Source organism: Leuciscus leuciscus (assembly GCF_965113295.1).
Source record: "Leuciscus leuciscus genome assembly, chromosome: 4".
Classification (NCBI taxonomy): domain Eukaryota; kingdom Metazoa; phylum Chordata; class Actinopteri; order Cypriniformes; family Leuciscidae; genus Leuciscus; species Leuciscus leuciscus.
In genome coordinates this window covers 35,045,976-35,062,236 of record NC_138728.1, presented here as the reverse complement: position 1 = coordinate 35,062,236, position 16,261 = coordinate 35,045,976, and the positions used below count along the sequence as shown (strand labels likewise).

Here is a 16,261-nt window from a genome sequence, read left to right as displayed (position 1 = left end):
GGTATCAAAAAAGACAAAAAAAGAGTTTCTGTCATGTTTGAAAAACGACAAAAAATAAAAGTTGCTGTGAAGTTTGAAAAAATACCAAAAAAAGTTGCTGTCAGGTATCAAAAAAGACAAAAAAAGAGTTTCTGTCATGTTTGAAAAACGACAAAAAAAAAAAGTTGCTGTGAAGTTTGAAAAAATACCAAAAAAAGTTGCTGTCAGGTATCAAAAAAGACAAAAAGAAACATGTTTGAAAAACGACAAAAAATAAAAGTTGTTTTGAAGTTTGAAAAAATACCAAAAAAAGTTGCTGTCAGGTATCAAAAAAGACAAAAAAAGAGTTTCTGTCATGTTTGAAAAACGACAAAAAATAAAAGTTGCTGTGAAGTTTGAAAAAATACCAAAAAAAGTTGCTGTCAGGTATCAAAAAAGACAAAAAAAGAGTTTCTGTCATGTTTGAAAAACGACAAAAAATAAAAGTTGCTGTGAAGTTTGAAAAAATACCAAAAAAAGTTGCTGTCAGGTATCAAAAAAGACAAAAAAAGAGTTTCTGTCATGTTTGAAAAACGACAAAAAATAAAAGTTGTTTTGAAGTTTGAAAAAATACCAAAAAAAGTTGCTGTCAGGTATCAAAAAAGACAAAAAAAGAGTTTCTGTCATGTTTGAAAAACGACAAAAAATAAAAGTTGCTGTGAAGTTTGAAAAAATACCACAAAAAGTTGCTGTCAGGTATCAAAAAAGACAAAAAAAGAGTTTCTGTCATGTTTGAAAAACGACAAAAAATAAAAGTTGTTTTGAAGTTTGAAAAAATACCAAAAAAAGTTGCTGTCAGGTATCAAAAAAGACAAAAAAAGAGTTTCTGTCATGTTTGAAAAACGACAAAAAATAAAAGTTGCTGTGAAGTTTGAAAAAATACCAAAAAAAGTTGCTGTCAGGTATCAAAAAAGACAAAAAAAGAGTTTCTGTCATGTTTGAAAAACGACAAAAAATAAAAGTTGCTGTGAAGTTTGAAAAAATACCACAAAAAGTTGCTGTCAGGTATCAAAAAAGACAAAAAAAGAGTTTCTGTCATGTTTGAAAAACGACAAAAAATAAAAGTTGCTGTGAAGTTTGAAAAAATACCAAAAAAAGTTACTGTCAGGTATCAAAAAAGACAAAAAAAGAGTTTCTGTCATGTTTGAAAAACGACAAAAAATAAAAGTTGCTGTGAAGTTTGAAAAAATACCAAAAAAAGTTGCTGTCAGGTATCAAAAAAGACAAAAAAAGAGTTTCTGTCATGTTTGAAAAACGACAAAAAATAAAAGTTGCTGTGAAGTTTGAAAAAATACCACAAAAAGTTGCTGTCAGGTATCAAAAAAGACAAAAAAGCGTTTCTGTCATGTTTGAAAAACGACAAAAAATAAAAGTTGCTGTGAAGTTTGAAAAAATACCACAAAAAGTTGCTGTCAGGTATCAAAAAAGATAAAAGTTGTTTTGAAGTTTGAAAAAATACCAAAAAAAGTTGCTGTCAGGTATCAAAAAAGACAAAAAAAGAGTTTCTGTCATGTTTGAAAAACGACAAAAAATAAAAGTTGCTGTGAAGTTTGAAAAAATACCAAAAAAAGTTGCTGTCAGGTATCAAAAAAGACAAAAAAAGAGTTGCTGTGAAGTTTGAAAAAATACCAAAAAAAGTTACTGTCAGGTATCAAAAAAGACAAAAAAAGAGTTTCTGTCATGTTTGAAAAACGACAAAAAATAAAAGTTGCTGTGAAGTTTGAAAAAATACCACAAAAAGTTGCTGTCAGGTATCAAAAAAGACAAAAAAAGAGTTTCTGTCATGTTTGAAAAACGACAAAAAATCAAAGTTGTTTTGAAGTTTGAAAAAATACCAAAAAAAGTTGCTGTCAGGTATCAAAAAAGACAAAAAAAGAGTTTCTGTCATGTTTGAAAAACGACAAAAAATAAAAGTTGTTTTGAAGTTTGAAAAAATACCAAAAAAAGTTGCTGTCAGGTATCAAAAAAGACAAAAAAAGAGTTTCTGTCATGTTTGAAAAACGACAAAAAATAAAAGTTGCTGTGAAGTTTGAAAAAATACCAAAAAAAGTTGCTGTCAGGTATCAAAAAAGACAAAAAAAGAGTTTCTGTCATGTTTGAAAAACGACAAAAAATAAAAGTTGCTGTGAAGTTTGAAAAAATACCAAAAAAAGTTACTGTCAGGTATCAAAAAAGACAAAAAAAGAGTTTCTGTCATGTTTGAAAAACGACAAAAAATAAAAGTTGCTGTGAAGTTTGAAAAAATACCACAAAAAGTTGCTGTCAGGTATCAAAAAAGACAAAAAAAGAGTTTCTGTCATGTTTGAAAAACGACAAAAAATCAAAGTTGTTTTGAAGTTTGAAAAAATACCAAAAAAAGTTGCTGTCAGGTATCAAAAAAGACAAAAAAAGAGTTTCTGTCATGTTTGAAAAACGACAAAAAATAAAAGTTGCTGTGAAGTTTGAAAAAATACCAAAAAAAGTTGCTGTCAGGTATCAAAAAAGACAAAAAAAGAGTTTCTGTCATGTTTGAAAAACGAAAAAAAATAAAAGTTGCTGTGAAGTTTGAAAAAATACCACAAAAAGTTGCTGTCAGGTATCAAAAAAGACAAAAAAAGAGTTTCTGTCATGTTTGAAAAACGACAAAAAATAAAAGTTGCTGTGAAGTTTGAAAAAATACCAAATAAAGTTGCTGTCAGGTATCAAAAAAGACAAAAAAAGAGTTTCTGTCATGTTTGAAAAACGACAAAAAATAAAAGTTGCTGTGAAGTTTGAAAAAATACCAAAAAAAGTTGCTGTCAGGTATCAAAAAAGACAAAAAAAGAGTTTCTGTCATGTTTGAAAAACGACAAAAAATAAAAGTTGCTGTGAAGTTTGAAAAAATACCACAAAAAGTTGCTGTCAGGTATCAAAAAAGACAAAAAAAGAGTTTCTGTCATGTTTGAAAAACGAAAAAAAATAAAAGTTGCTGTGAAGTTTGAAAAAATACCAAAAAAAGTTGCTGTCAGGTATCAAAAAAGACAAAAAAAGAGTTTCTGTCATGTTTGAAAAACGACAAAAAATAAAAGTTGCTGTGAAGTTTGAAAAAATACCACAAAAAGTTGCTGTCAGGTATCAAAAAAGACAAAAAAAGAGTTTCTGTCATGTTTGAAAAACGACAAAAAATAAAAGTTGCTGTGAAGTTTGAAAAAATACCACAAAAAGTTGCTGTCAGGTATCAAAAAAGACAAAAAAAGAGTTTCTGTCATGTTTGAAAAACGACAAAAAATAAAAGTTGTTTTGAAGTTTGAAAAAATACCACAAAAAGTTGCTGTCAGGTATCAAAAAAGACAAAAAAAGAGTTTCTGTCATGTTTGAAAAACGACAAAAAATAAAAGTTGCTGTGAAGTTTGAAAAAATACCAAAAAAAGTTGCTGTCAGGTATCAAAAAAGACAAAAAAAGAGTTTCTGTCATGTTTGAAAAACGAAAAAAAATAAAAGTTGCTGTGAAGTTTGAAAAAATACCAAAAAAAGTTGCTGTCAGGTATCAAAAAAGACAAAAAAAGAGTTTCTGTCATGTTTGAAAAACGAAAAAAAATAAAAGTTGCTGTGAAGTTTGAAAAAATACCAAAAAAAGTTGCTGTCAGGTATCAAAAAAGACAAAAAAAGAGTTTCTGTCATGTTTGAAAAACGACAAAAAATAAAAGTTGCTGTGAAGTTTGAAAAAATACCAAAAAAAGTTGCTGTCAGGTATCAAAAAAGACAAAAAAAGAGTTTCTGTCATGTTTGAAAAACGACAAAAAATAAAAGTTGCTGTGAAGTTTGAAAAAATACCACAAAAAGTTGCTGTCAGGTATCAAAAAAGACAAAAAAAGAGTTTCTGTCATGTTTGAAAAACGACAAAAAATAAAAGTTGCTGTGAAGTTTGAAAAAATACCAAAAAAAGTTGCTGTCAGGTATCAAAAAAGACAAAAAAAGAGTTTCTGTCATGTTTGAAAAACGACAAAAAATAAAAGTTGCTGTGAAGTTTGAAAAAATACCAAAAAAAGTTGCTGTCAGGTATCAAAAAAGACAAAAAAAGAGTTTCTGTCATGTTTGAAAAACGAAAAAAAATAAAAGTTGCTGTGAAGTTTGAAAAAATACCAAAAAAAGTTGCTGTCAGGTATCAAAAAAGACAAAAAAAGAGTTTCTGTCATGTTTGAAAAACGACAAAAAATAAAAGTTGCTGTGAAGTTTGAAAAAATACCACAAAAAGTTGCTGTCAGGTATCAAAAAAGACAAAAAAAGAGTGTCTGTCATGTTTGAAAAACGACAAAAGAAAAAAGTTGCTGTGAAGTTTGAAAAAATACCAAAAAAAGTTGCTGTCAGGTATCAAAAAAGACAAAAAGAAACATGTTTGAAAAACGACAAAAAATAAATTTTAGATGAGTTTATTAGTTTAAATGAGTCTCAATGGCTCATATAGTATATAGAACGGCAGTTTGGTTTAGTCTTCAAGGGATTTAGATTTGAATTTTTGTCGGTTGGTCAGTTTGAAAAAGTCAATGGGAGTTTTTCCGAGTTTTGATCGTCATTTTTAGGAAAACCGTAAGTCCGATCAGTTAGAAAAGATATAGCATACCGAGTCAGAATAGTCTGAAGGTCTGAGCCGAGTTTGGAGTATGTAGAGTTAAAGCTCTAGGCTGTATTAAAGTTATATTTTTTTAGTCTCAGAAGAAGAATAATAATATTAAGTTTAAGTACAATATCAGTAAGTTGGCTCTCTCAGCCAACTTAATTAGATTATTTTCCAAAATCGTTCAGCCCTAGTTGTAAGTTCATACCTGATTCTCTGTCCTCTGTGCTGCCGCTGATACAGTGTCGTGGTTTTTATGTTCATCCATACACAGCACACATATACACTTCTGATCAGTGCGGCAGAAAACCTCGAGGAGCTTGTCGTGTTTCTGGCAGATCATCTCCTGCAGTCGTCCAGTGGCATCAGTCAGATTGTGTCTCTTTCCTTTAAACAAACTCTCATGTTGTTCAAGGTGATTCTGACAGTAAGAGTTCAGACACACCAGACAGGACTTGACGGCTTTGTGTTTTCTTCCAGTACAGACGTCACACTGCACATCTCCAGCTCCAGCGTAACAGTCAGCAGCAAGTTTAGTCTTCTTCAGTTTCTCCACCATCTCAGCCAGAATGGTGTTTTTAGCTAAAGCTGGTCTTGGCCTGAAGGTCTGTCTGCACTGAGGACAGCTGTAGACTCTCTTCTCATCCTCCTGATCCCAGCAGTCTGTAATACAGATCTTACAGTAACTGTGTCCACAGTGGATAGTCACTGGATCCTTCAGGAGATCCAGACACACTGAACACAGGAACTCATCCTGAGAAATTCTGGCTTCTGCCATTTTACTGCATGAAGACAGAGACAAAAACACACAACAGCTCAACTACACTTCAGTTTCAGTTTCCCTGGAATAATGTGATTCCTGTTTTCCTGGTTCAGTGTTTGAGTGACGTGTGCAAAAGATAATAAAACGTCCACTAGATGTCAGTCTCAAACAGACTCAAAGAATGTACATTACAGAGAAGCAGACAACACAATTAACTGAAGGGAGGCAATGCCTTCTCTGACGTTTCCATGTTTCCAATTATTCAAAGTGCAAAAACAGGCTTATTACCTGTAAAATACTATTTTTACTATGCGTTACACTTGACAAGAGAATGAACACTTTATCACCTAACTTGACCCATGTTATATATTAGCAAAATGAGATAATAAATTCCAATAAAATAAATTAAAAGTTTTAGAGAAAAATGTGCAAAAAACAGCAGTTTCTAGATGGTACCCAGCACAAGGACATTGCACTTTGTACAGTACGTAGGAGTCTTTACTTTGAGGCCTGAAAGTTTGCACAAAGCACATACTCTGGACAACATGGCTCACCTGCTGCTGTGGCAGATGTGGATGGCTCTGGGGAATCTGAGGTGCTGGACTGTGTGGTCTAAATCTTTCTCTAAGTTCCTTCTGGCTGAGAGGACTTTGTTCTGAGATTTGGAGAGATGCTTGTGGAGAATGAAACAGTTTACCACCGCTTGTACCATTTTGTTGTTTTGTGCAGGACATTATAGTACCCAATGATGGCATCGGACAGGTCCACACCTCCCATATATTTATTATAGTCCTTCACTGCTGCTGGAATCGGGATTCTGGGCCTTTCCCAAACACCTTCGGGATTCTTGACACGCCTAAGGACTGCATCACCGTAATTTCAGCCTTTGCTGAGAAGTGACAGATCCAGGAGCGGATAATAGAATCATAACTGAGCCCTTTTCCAGTGGCCAGGGAAGATTTGCCTTCATAGATGAAGTAGTTTCAAGTGTAACCACAGGCAGAATCACTCAGCCAGCACGTAGAGTTTGTAGCTCCACTTGGTCGGCTTGTCTTTCATGTATGCTTGATGCCGATTTGTGCCCTTGAAGCCACTATCCTCTCGTCCACTGCTAGCTGTCTGTCTGGATGGAAGTATGTTTTGCATGCCGAGACGATGTCGTTGTACAGGGGCTTGATTTTGAAAAGTCTGTCGTAGGCTTGAATTCCCTTTTTTCTTGAGTTGTCTCGATCATCCTCAGGATCCTAAGATGCAGGTTCCAAGAAATGGCCTGAAATCTGGACCTCATCATAACCAATTTTGAGAAGGGTAAGCGGCAAATTTCATTACCGGACCATTAATTGATGATATTTTTGGTACCGAGGAGCCCCATGTAGATGACAAGTGCAAAATGTTGGGCCCCATGAAAAGAATCTTGACAGGGCCCCCAACACAGCTGAGACTTTTTTCATATTAATTTACATAAAATCATGGTTTATGGTATTTTGACTATCATTCTCATATATTTAAGTCAATCAGACAATTGAACTCCATCCCATGTCCACACCCGTAATTTGTCCTCTGTAATACTGCACTACTTCAGTACTGTATAATGTACTGTGCATAGCTGTACATGTGTCATATAGTGTATTCACATATATTTATATTTGTATGTATGTGAGGCAAAGCCGTGCACCCGCTGCACCCTGCTCTATCGAAACGTGCTAACTTGTCGAAAAATGCTACCGTAGAGACCTGGGGCCTCATGTACAAAGCGTGCGTATGCACAGAAAAGTGCCGTAGGCTACGATCATTGTCACGGGCGGTCCACTAACAATTTAGGCCTACTTACAAACCCACCTTTTCTTGTGAAATATTGGGTAACATACTGTCGACCCTTTGCCTCTTTCCAGGGTTTCCCCAGGTTTGATCACCCCAAATTTAAGACTTTTTTAAGACCTTTTTAAGACCAATTTAATTAAAATTAAGACCTACATCGCACCCATTATGCAGTCGTAAAACACCAGATCAAATCCCAATAATGACTATTACTAACAAATGTTTTAATTAAAAATACATTTATTATAAAAAAACTCATTCAACAACACACTGCAAAGTGATGTTTTTGGTAAATATCAAACATTCATAACAATAAACAGATAAACTAACTTTTCAAATCGTCTTAGTAAAGTTTCTCAGCATTCAAATTGCTTCAACCATTGCTTCAGAGGGGTAGACAGATAGGTAAGAGAGATATAGATAGTAGGGGTGTAACGGTTCACAAAATTCACGGTTCGGTTCAATACGATACACTTGTGTCACGGTTTGGTACGTTTTCGATACAGCAAAAAGAAATAAATGCCAGATAATTTTTTATTTTTTATTTATTTATTAAAACTAACACACTTTGATGGAGCTATAATAGACTCTTCTTAGGAGCATAAACAAAACAGCTCCTTGGAAAAAAAAAGAAATGTAACCTAATATTGTAGTAGTTATAAACAAATGTCTATTTTTAGTTCAGATTAACATTTGAGGGCAGCAATTGTATTCATAATGTCAAAATAAAACCAACGTAATGTTACTTGAAAGCATTATAGCCTACTATTCCTGCCAAACTAACATGGTTGCAGTTAGTGTTACTACAGTAAATCCATGGTGAATGTTGCTGATCTGTGGACACTGGATAGTTAATTCATGGCACAATGTTTCTTCCTGGCTTCCACGCGCTGTTTGATCAGTTAAAAACGGAGAAATGTGAATGTTTCTCACTAGATCTCACAGCGATGTTATTACTTCTGTGGCGAATTCAAATGATTTATTTATTGGATCTCTTAAGTCAAGTCAAGTCAAGTATATTTGTATAGCGCTTTTCACAATACAGATTGTATCAAAGCAGCTTCACAGTATTAAATTAAAATAATAAAACAAAGTTTGTTTCAAAAGGAATTTATTGATTGATAAAATTAAATTAAATATCCCCAAAATATCCCCAACTTATATTACCGCTGTGTAACAGTGTCGCTTGATCAAGATCGCTCGCGCAGCACTGGTCCAAACTGATAAGCGGTCCTTCAACCACACAATAACGAGTAGCCCAGTTTCGTTCCGCTTACATTACGTTTGCACATTTGATGTTGGACAATGTTGTGGTCGCGCCGGCGTCTCTTACATTATGAGCGCGCTTGCCACGCCTACATTTGAAATTATGAAATTTTGGTCGGCAGGAAAAATGGTCCAACGAACCGTTCGGTTTGAAAATGCGTACACCGAACCGAACGACACTTCCCCATGATGTCTCTCCTCTCGACTGATTGATTAGAATCATTCTCTGTTAGAATGTTGATCCATTGCCGCCGGCGCGAAAACCCAAACTATTGTTTGTGCATACTAGAAATTAGACGTTCTCTGACGTTACGCTAAACCCTGTTGAATTTTCACGTTGTTGTTGTTTTTCCCCCCATTTCACCTTGCGTTTGCAGCCAGGTTGACTTTGAATAAATAGGCTAGTATAATGTGATTTGTGTATAAGTGAAGTCAAGCTTTTTGTGTTGCCTGGATACAATTTGGGCGGACTGAACCATTTTATGATAATCGAGAGGGGGAGAGGGGCCCACGGACGTTTGTGTTTCCTAAACAAAGAAAAAAATTTGACACCAGGAAACAGCAAATAGAATAATACACGGGTTTCTTGTATACAAACAATACCGGATACGCGCGCATCCAGGAGGCAAAAAAACCGCTATCTGTTATGCCGAGTTCTGTAATAAAAGAATAAAAGAACATTGTAATTAACGTAGATTTCGCATTGTTTGTAATTTTTTGTTGACTCAATAATAAACTGCAATTTCAGAGTTGGATCTGTTTGTTTGTGTTTCATATTAATATAACATTATGTAAAAAGTCCAACTGTTTACGAATCAAAATCCGGACATACTGTGATGCGTGTATGAATTATCATGTTAGACTAAGTTAGTAATGTAATAGTCAATGTTAGCAGTGCAGCATCTAGAGCCCGAATTTGCTTTTATATAAGTTAACCTTGTTTACGTTACTTTACGACCTGCAACATTTCATGACTGCACACATATAACGTTACTTACTGTAAATCAAAGATTTGACGGTGGATTATGTGCTGTCATGAGCACATACTAGAGTTTAACTGCTCAGCCAGTTATGAACAGTGAAAAAAATACATGTTTATTTTTTCAAACAGCTATTTAGATCGCAAATTTGACATTTAGTATATCAAGTGTGTAGTATACTACAAGAAAACATTCAAATAAATGCTGTTCTTTTGAATTTTCTATTCATCAAAGAATCCTAAATAAAATATGTCACAAAAATAAGAAGCAGCAAAACTGTTTTCAACATTGATAATTATCAGAAATGTTTCTTGAGCATCAAATCATCATATTAGAATGATTTGTGAAGGATCATGTGACACTGAAGACTGGAGTAATGATGCTGAAAATTCAGCTTTGATAAATTACACGTTTTCTTTTTGAATGCATTTTAAAATGTATGTTCCAATAATATTTCATAATATTCCTGTTTTACAGAATTTTTCAGCACAAGTGACTGCTTTCAAAAACATAAAAATCTTACCAACCCCAAACTTTTGAACAGTAGTGTATACATGGATTTCGAATAAAATAAATTATAATTATAAATATCAGGCCATACAATTGCTGGCCACTTGTCATCCACAAGCCAAAGATCGTCATGTATTGCGTAGGGATCCGGCAAGATCTCACCATTGCTGAGAGTACGTTTTTTAATATTATCGCCACGTTATATGTGTGAAGTCATGAAATGTTGCAGGTCGTAAAGTAACGTAAACAAGGTTAACTTATATAAAAGCAAATTCGGGCTCTATAGATGCTGCACTGCTAACATTGGCTGTTACATTACTAACTTAGTCTAACATGATAATTAGCATTTTGACTTAGCGACAACACCACCACTATGCTACTAGCCTACCCTAAACCCTTTAACGTTACTCTGGTACGAAGGCCGCGGGTCTTTTCTGCCTCCTGGTTGCGTGCGCATGCAGTGATGACGTCGCCGAGAAATCCATGTATTTAAAGTTAATAATTTTTACTATCAAATATTTTTTTTTAGCACCACAATTTTATTGGGGGCTTCTCTGGGCCCCCTCTTAGTCATGGGCCCCGAGAATCGTCATCGTTTACCCCCCCTTTACAGCGCCCCAGGGTGGGGGGTTGGGCTGGCATTCTTCATCACTGTCCAGACTGCAAAATAAATGTATAAATCCACATTGCAATCCAGAAATGCATGCTAAAATTACATGCACAAAACATTTCAAATATGCATTTAACAGATAAAAGAATATAATTTGCTTAACCTGCTAGCCAGCACGAGGACGCCGACGCACTGAATTGTTCTTTGTTTAAATAGTTCAAAGTTACTGTTAGATTTAATGTTATTACCTTGACAAACTATACATGATATAAAGATCTAAGATTCAAGTTTCAGTATCTAACCACTATTTTATTCTGAGAAACGTATAGTGACAGTAATGTCTTAAGTTGTTTCATTATGAGCATCAGCCGTTCCTATTCAGAGAAAAACGCCTGTGCAGTTGTCATGAAAACGCTTGACAAAACAACGTCCCTCAGGGCCATTTTTAGCTAAAAAATGTGCAGATTTGGAGAAATATTAATAGATTCTCATAGGTTGCTCATTATACTATTTATTGAATTTATACCCAAAATGTGCCGATGTAATCATTATGAGTGCTGGATACTCTGATGTACTGTGTTTTCAATTCACACTGGCAGCCTGAGGGCGCCCTATGAACATTTAGTCCATATATGGCACACATGAAGAAGAGACATATCATGTGACATTCCAGGAACTCCCTGGCATAAACAATGCTTCCAGAGATCGCTGTTACATGCAGATAAAGATGTTTTGTAGAAAATAAACACGGTTGCAACGATATCTGATTTATCTGTGTTCTTCAAGCCATGTCAGGTATTTCCATAACAATAGATTATATTTATAATTAGGGCTGGGCAATAAAACGATAATTATCGCAATATAATTTTTCTCGATAAAACGATATCAGGAGTTCGATAAATGTTCGACAATGTTTATAAATGTGCGATAATGTTTATGCGCCAAAAGCGGAAGGAAACTCATTTGAACCGCGCGCCACACGGACCATTTATTCGCTCGGCTCAAAGTCCAAACGGCAGCGCACTAGAGTCTAGTCACTAGAGCAGATGCGATTACTCTGATCGGTCTCGGTCACGAGATCCAGTGAGAAGCGCTTGAACTCAGTGAAGAACACAAATGTCTCCGTGATTTAAACCAGTTTAAAGGCAGATGAAACGGCGCTGACAAACAGGAGAAACACTGTGCTCAACGATACAGTCAGAAGGCTTTTCCGTCTACAAATTCCCATCATTTACCATGGATTTACTGTAACGTTTGCCTAGTAATATTAACTGCACCATGAAATGTAGAATATACATATTGAATTGTATTATTGTATTATTTTTTTAACAGATGTTACTGTTTTTGTTAATGAACATAAATGTAACTGTAAATCTGCATCCTAACTCGAGCTAATACTACTGTCAACTCACTGTCAAACATGCGTTTCGAGACAAAACATGTAATATTAATATTGCTGCCTGCACTGCAAACTGTGCTGAAGATACGTGCCATCAAAGTCAGGCAACACAAACCTGTTTCAAGACTTGAAACAATATCCTCATTAGCACATGCAGAAACTAAGATATTTACAGTATTTTGTTAAGGAAAAATGACAAATGTTTGAATGTTCTACCTCAGATTTGCTAAATGTTCACCTGTTTGGCAAGTGTTTGTCATGACATGATCTGAGAATAAAGAGTAGTTTAAAACCACAATTAACGCTCTGGGCCCGTATTCATAAAGAATCTTAATGCAAAGAGTGGCTCCTAGTGACAAAATTCTAAGAAAATTCTTAGAAATGTGGGCGTTTACTCTTTAAATTAAAGAAAAAATCCTAGTAAAGAAAAAAAGTAATTCAGAAAGCATCTTAACCCTTAAAAGAGGTCTTAAGGTCAACATTGTTAGGAGCACGGACGAGGACTTTTAAGAGGCTTAAGAGTTTCTTTAGCAGAGGAGAAATTGGCAGAAAGACGAAGAGGGAGAAGAAATGTGTTGCAGACAATGGATGACAGTGAGTTAATTAGACACTATAGATTAGATCATGCAGAGATCATGTTTGTGACTGATCTTATTAGAGACACGCTAATATCTTCGACACAGCGCATTTGCCATAGCGCCAGAAATGAAAGTAATCACTACATTACGATATTTGGCAACTGGGAAAATTCCATATTTGCTACATTAAAACCAACATTCAAACCACCACTTAAATAGACATGCCAGCAATCAGTGTAATTGGAAAGAGTGGAACAATTTTTATCATTCTAAGCCAAGCAAATACCTTATAGGAAATTAACAGCATGGTAAATAAAAATAAAAAGGATTTATATACACATATATAATGTGTGTGTGTGTGTGAGAACGGTAAAATAGGAAAAATTACGCATGTAATTTCAAAGTGAAGGCTTAGAATAGACCCTATACTTAAAATCACTTTTTTTTCCCTTCTTGGAAAACCAACCAATCACAGTGAGTCGTCAAAAGATTGTGTCATACATAGCAACGGGGTCAACCCCGCCTCCTTACTAAGATGAACGTTTTTGTCTTTTCCTTACTCAGAGTTGCTTCCAGATCGGTCCCGAATTGCTCTTAAGCTAAGACTCCTACGTAAAAGTTTTTAAGCTAAATTAAGAGTTTTCTGAGAGGATTCTTAGAATCTTTATGAATACGGGCCCTGGTTTCTACAACTTTCACTTAGGAGCAAAAATCTGCCTTTAAATTTGAAAGAAATAGAGATTTGACATTTATCGTGATAATTATCGATATTGACTGTTATAAAATAATTATTGTGATATATTTTTGGCCATATCGCCCAGTGCTATTTATAATGTAATGCTAATCGATACAGACTTTATCATTGTGCAGAATACTATAAAATATTTTTTTTTTTTTTATCCGAAGCTAAATCAGGATGTAAAAAAATTAATTGCATCAAAATAAGTGTATTGTGATTGTCACTAACATTTTAGTAACTAAATAGAATTTTATTAGGTTTATACAGGTTTATACTGAATTAGATACAGGTGCTTTTGATAAATTCAAACCCTCAGAGTGTGTATTTGCAACCTCTCTAAATGGGTTAGAGGGAGGCACCACCTTTAAAATGAGTCAAGTATTGTTTGAAGCAGAATAATTCAGGGAAGGATCAAGAAGATTAGCAGGAACTCGACGACTTTAAGTTTAGAGCCACAATTACTCAAAAAGCTTGCTTTTGTAAGAGTGTGCAAAACAACAAACCAGTAACTGTAACCAAAAACAAAAGCGTGCAATTATAACAAAATGTAAGCTGAATGCCGCACTGGAGTTCAAGAAGAGAATTATTTTAAACAGCTCATCACAAAAACGGCTCTTCAATATGCTCAACTTTTTAAACACTGATCGAATGTTGCTCGATTTTCACCTCCGTATCACGGCAATTTTGCTCCGGTCGGAAGCAATTACCAAACTGGTTCCGTGTGTTTATGACACTTACGTACATATTTTGTGACAGCAAATACAAATGATTAATTATTAAGGCTATATTCAAATAAATTGACAATATAAAATTTTCTTCAAAATTCTCACAATTTTTAAAGCCATTTAAGGCCTTATATTCGCAAAATCAATTTAATGACTTTTTTGCCCCGCGGAAACCCTGTCACAATACCCCAATTTGGGTAAAAATAGAGAAAAACTAAATACTAATCCTCTCTAAAGAAATTTGAAATAATTTATAATAATCCATTGTTCTCCAAATTAGCACAGTTTGTGGACTGAAAGACCTTGCCCGTATTCTTAAAGCTTCTAAGAATCCTCTCAGAAAACTCTTAATTTAGCTTAAAAACTTCTACGTAGGATTCTTAGCTTAAGAGCGATTCGGGACAATCTGAGAGCAAGTCCCGAGCAAGGAAAAGACAAAAACGTTCATTTTAGTGAGGAGGCGGGGCTGACACAATCTTTTGATGACTGTGATTGGTTGGTTGTCCAAGAAGAAAAAAAGAAAAAAAAAGCAGCGATTTTACGTATAGGGTATATTCTAATACCTTCACTTTGAAATTACATGCTTAATTTTTCCTATTTTACCATTCTCACACACACATTATATATATGTATATAAATTCTTTTTTTTTTTAAATGTACCATGCTGTTAATTTCCTATAAGGTATTTGATTGGCTTAGAATGATTTTAAAAAAATCCTCTCTTTCCAATTACACTGATTGCTGGCATGTCTATTTAAGTGGTGGTTTGAATGTTGGTTTTAATGTAGCAAACATGGAATCAAAAACAAGAAGGATGAGAAAGACCAAATCATCACTGCTGCATTGTTGCATTTTCCCAGTTGCCAAATATCTTAATGTAATGATTACTTCAATGTCTGGCGCTATGGCATTCCTGCGCTGTGTCGAAGATGTTAGCGTGTCTCTAATAAGATCAGTCACAAACATGATCCCTGCACGATCTAATCTATAGCATCTTATTAACTCACTGTAATCCATTGTCTGCAACACATTTCTTCTCCCTCTTCGTCTTTGTCATTTTCTCCTCAGCTAAAGAAACTCTTAAGCCTCTTAAAAGTCCTTGTCCTAACAATTTTGACCTTAAGACATTGTAGACTTGGAATTAAGCCTTTACGCCATTATTATTTGATTCACAGGACCGGACATCAGTTATCTTGCCAAGAAAAATCTTTATTCGTATATGTCAGGAGAGAAACTTAAGATGATGTTGTATTCATGCTAGGTCTCTGTGTTTCCGTGTTTCTCCTTCCTCACCCCGACATCTCTCAGTTTCTCTGAGGTGGTACAGTAAGATTGAGCTTATATGCATCACAGAGAGACTTTACAACTTCCTTGTAAGGTAGAAAAACATATTGCTTATGTTTAAAAATAGAATGTATACCTCATGCTTACGTACAATCCACTATCCATCTGTGTATACATTAGTGGTATACAAATGGTACATTTGCATCAGTTGAAACATTCCTTTCCTTGTAAAGAACATACCAACTGTATCATCATCAGTGAACATCTCTGCTCAGTGAACATATTACATTGCACACATACCGAAAATAAATAAAGAAAAATTATACTAAAAAATAACAAACATTTTTTTTTTTATTCTTAAGACCTCTTTTAAGGGTTATGATGTTTTCTGAATTACTTTTTTCTTTACTAGGAATTTTATTTAATTTTAAAAGTAAACGCCCACATTTCTAAGAATTTTCTTCGAATTTTGTCACTAGGAAGCTACTCTTTGCATTAAGATTATTTTATGATTACGGAATTTGCAGTATTCACAAAACATTTTATCTTACCACTAAGAGTTCTCCTAAATAGCAGTAAAAGTTTTTAGGTAAGAGTTTTTTCTTAAAACCTTCAGTTGCATATGATCCTGAACATGCTTATATACAGACTATCTCATTAATAATGAGTGAAAAAAAACATTACAATAACTTGTGTTTTGACTAATTTGTGTAGATACAAGATATATTAGCAGGATATTGTTGTGGTGGTTTACCCAAAGTGTGGATTGACAAAGAGGTCCCTGTATGCAAGTCAACTTCGACCTTTTCTTTTTCATGCGCACATCCCTGCTTTTATCGTTGGTCCATACAATGTTGCCCAAAAGGAATACATTTTTCTTTGTGATCAGGTCAGTGACCACGAATCTGATATAACAAGAAGAGTAAAGTAGTTTAGCCTACACCTGCTACCAATAAAGCAACACAATAATGAAATTAAATAGTTAAAAGTATATACAA

At 34.4% G+C, this 16,261-nt stretch overlaps 1 protein-coding gene and 1 long non-coding RNA gene across 2 annotated transcripts in view; both read right to left on the bottom strand.

The window, feature by feature from the left end:
• LOC309497354 (tripartite motif-containing protein 16-like) overlaps positions 1-5,428 on the bottom strand; it is a 28,512-nt gene extending 23,084 nt beyond the window's left edge. Inside the window, exon 1 of the mRNA XM_082167586.1 lies at positions 4,800-5,428. Coding sequence (XP_082023712.1) covers positions 4,800-5,369 — 570 coding nt within the window. The 5' untranslated portion in view covers positions 5,370-5,428. The remainder of the gene's footprint in view (positions 1-4,799) is intronic.
• The window catches only part of LOC309497510, a 156,990-nt gene that overhangs the window by 104,991 nt on the left and 35,738 nt on the right, over positions 1-16,261 (bottom strand). The window lies entirely within an intron of this gene.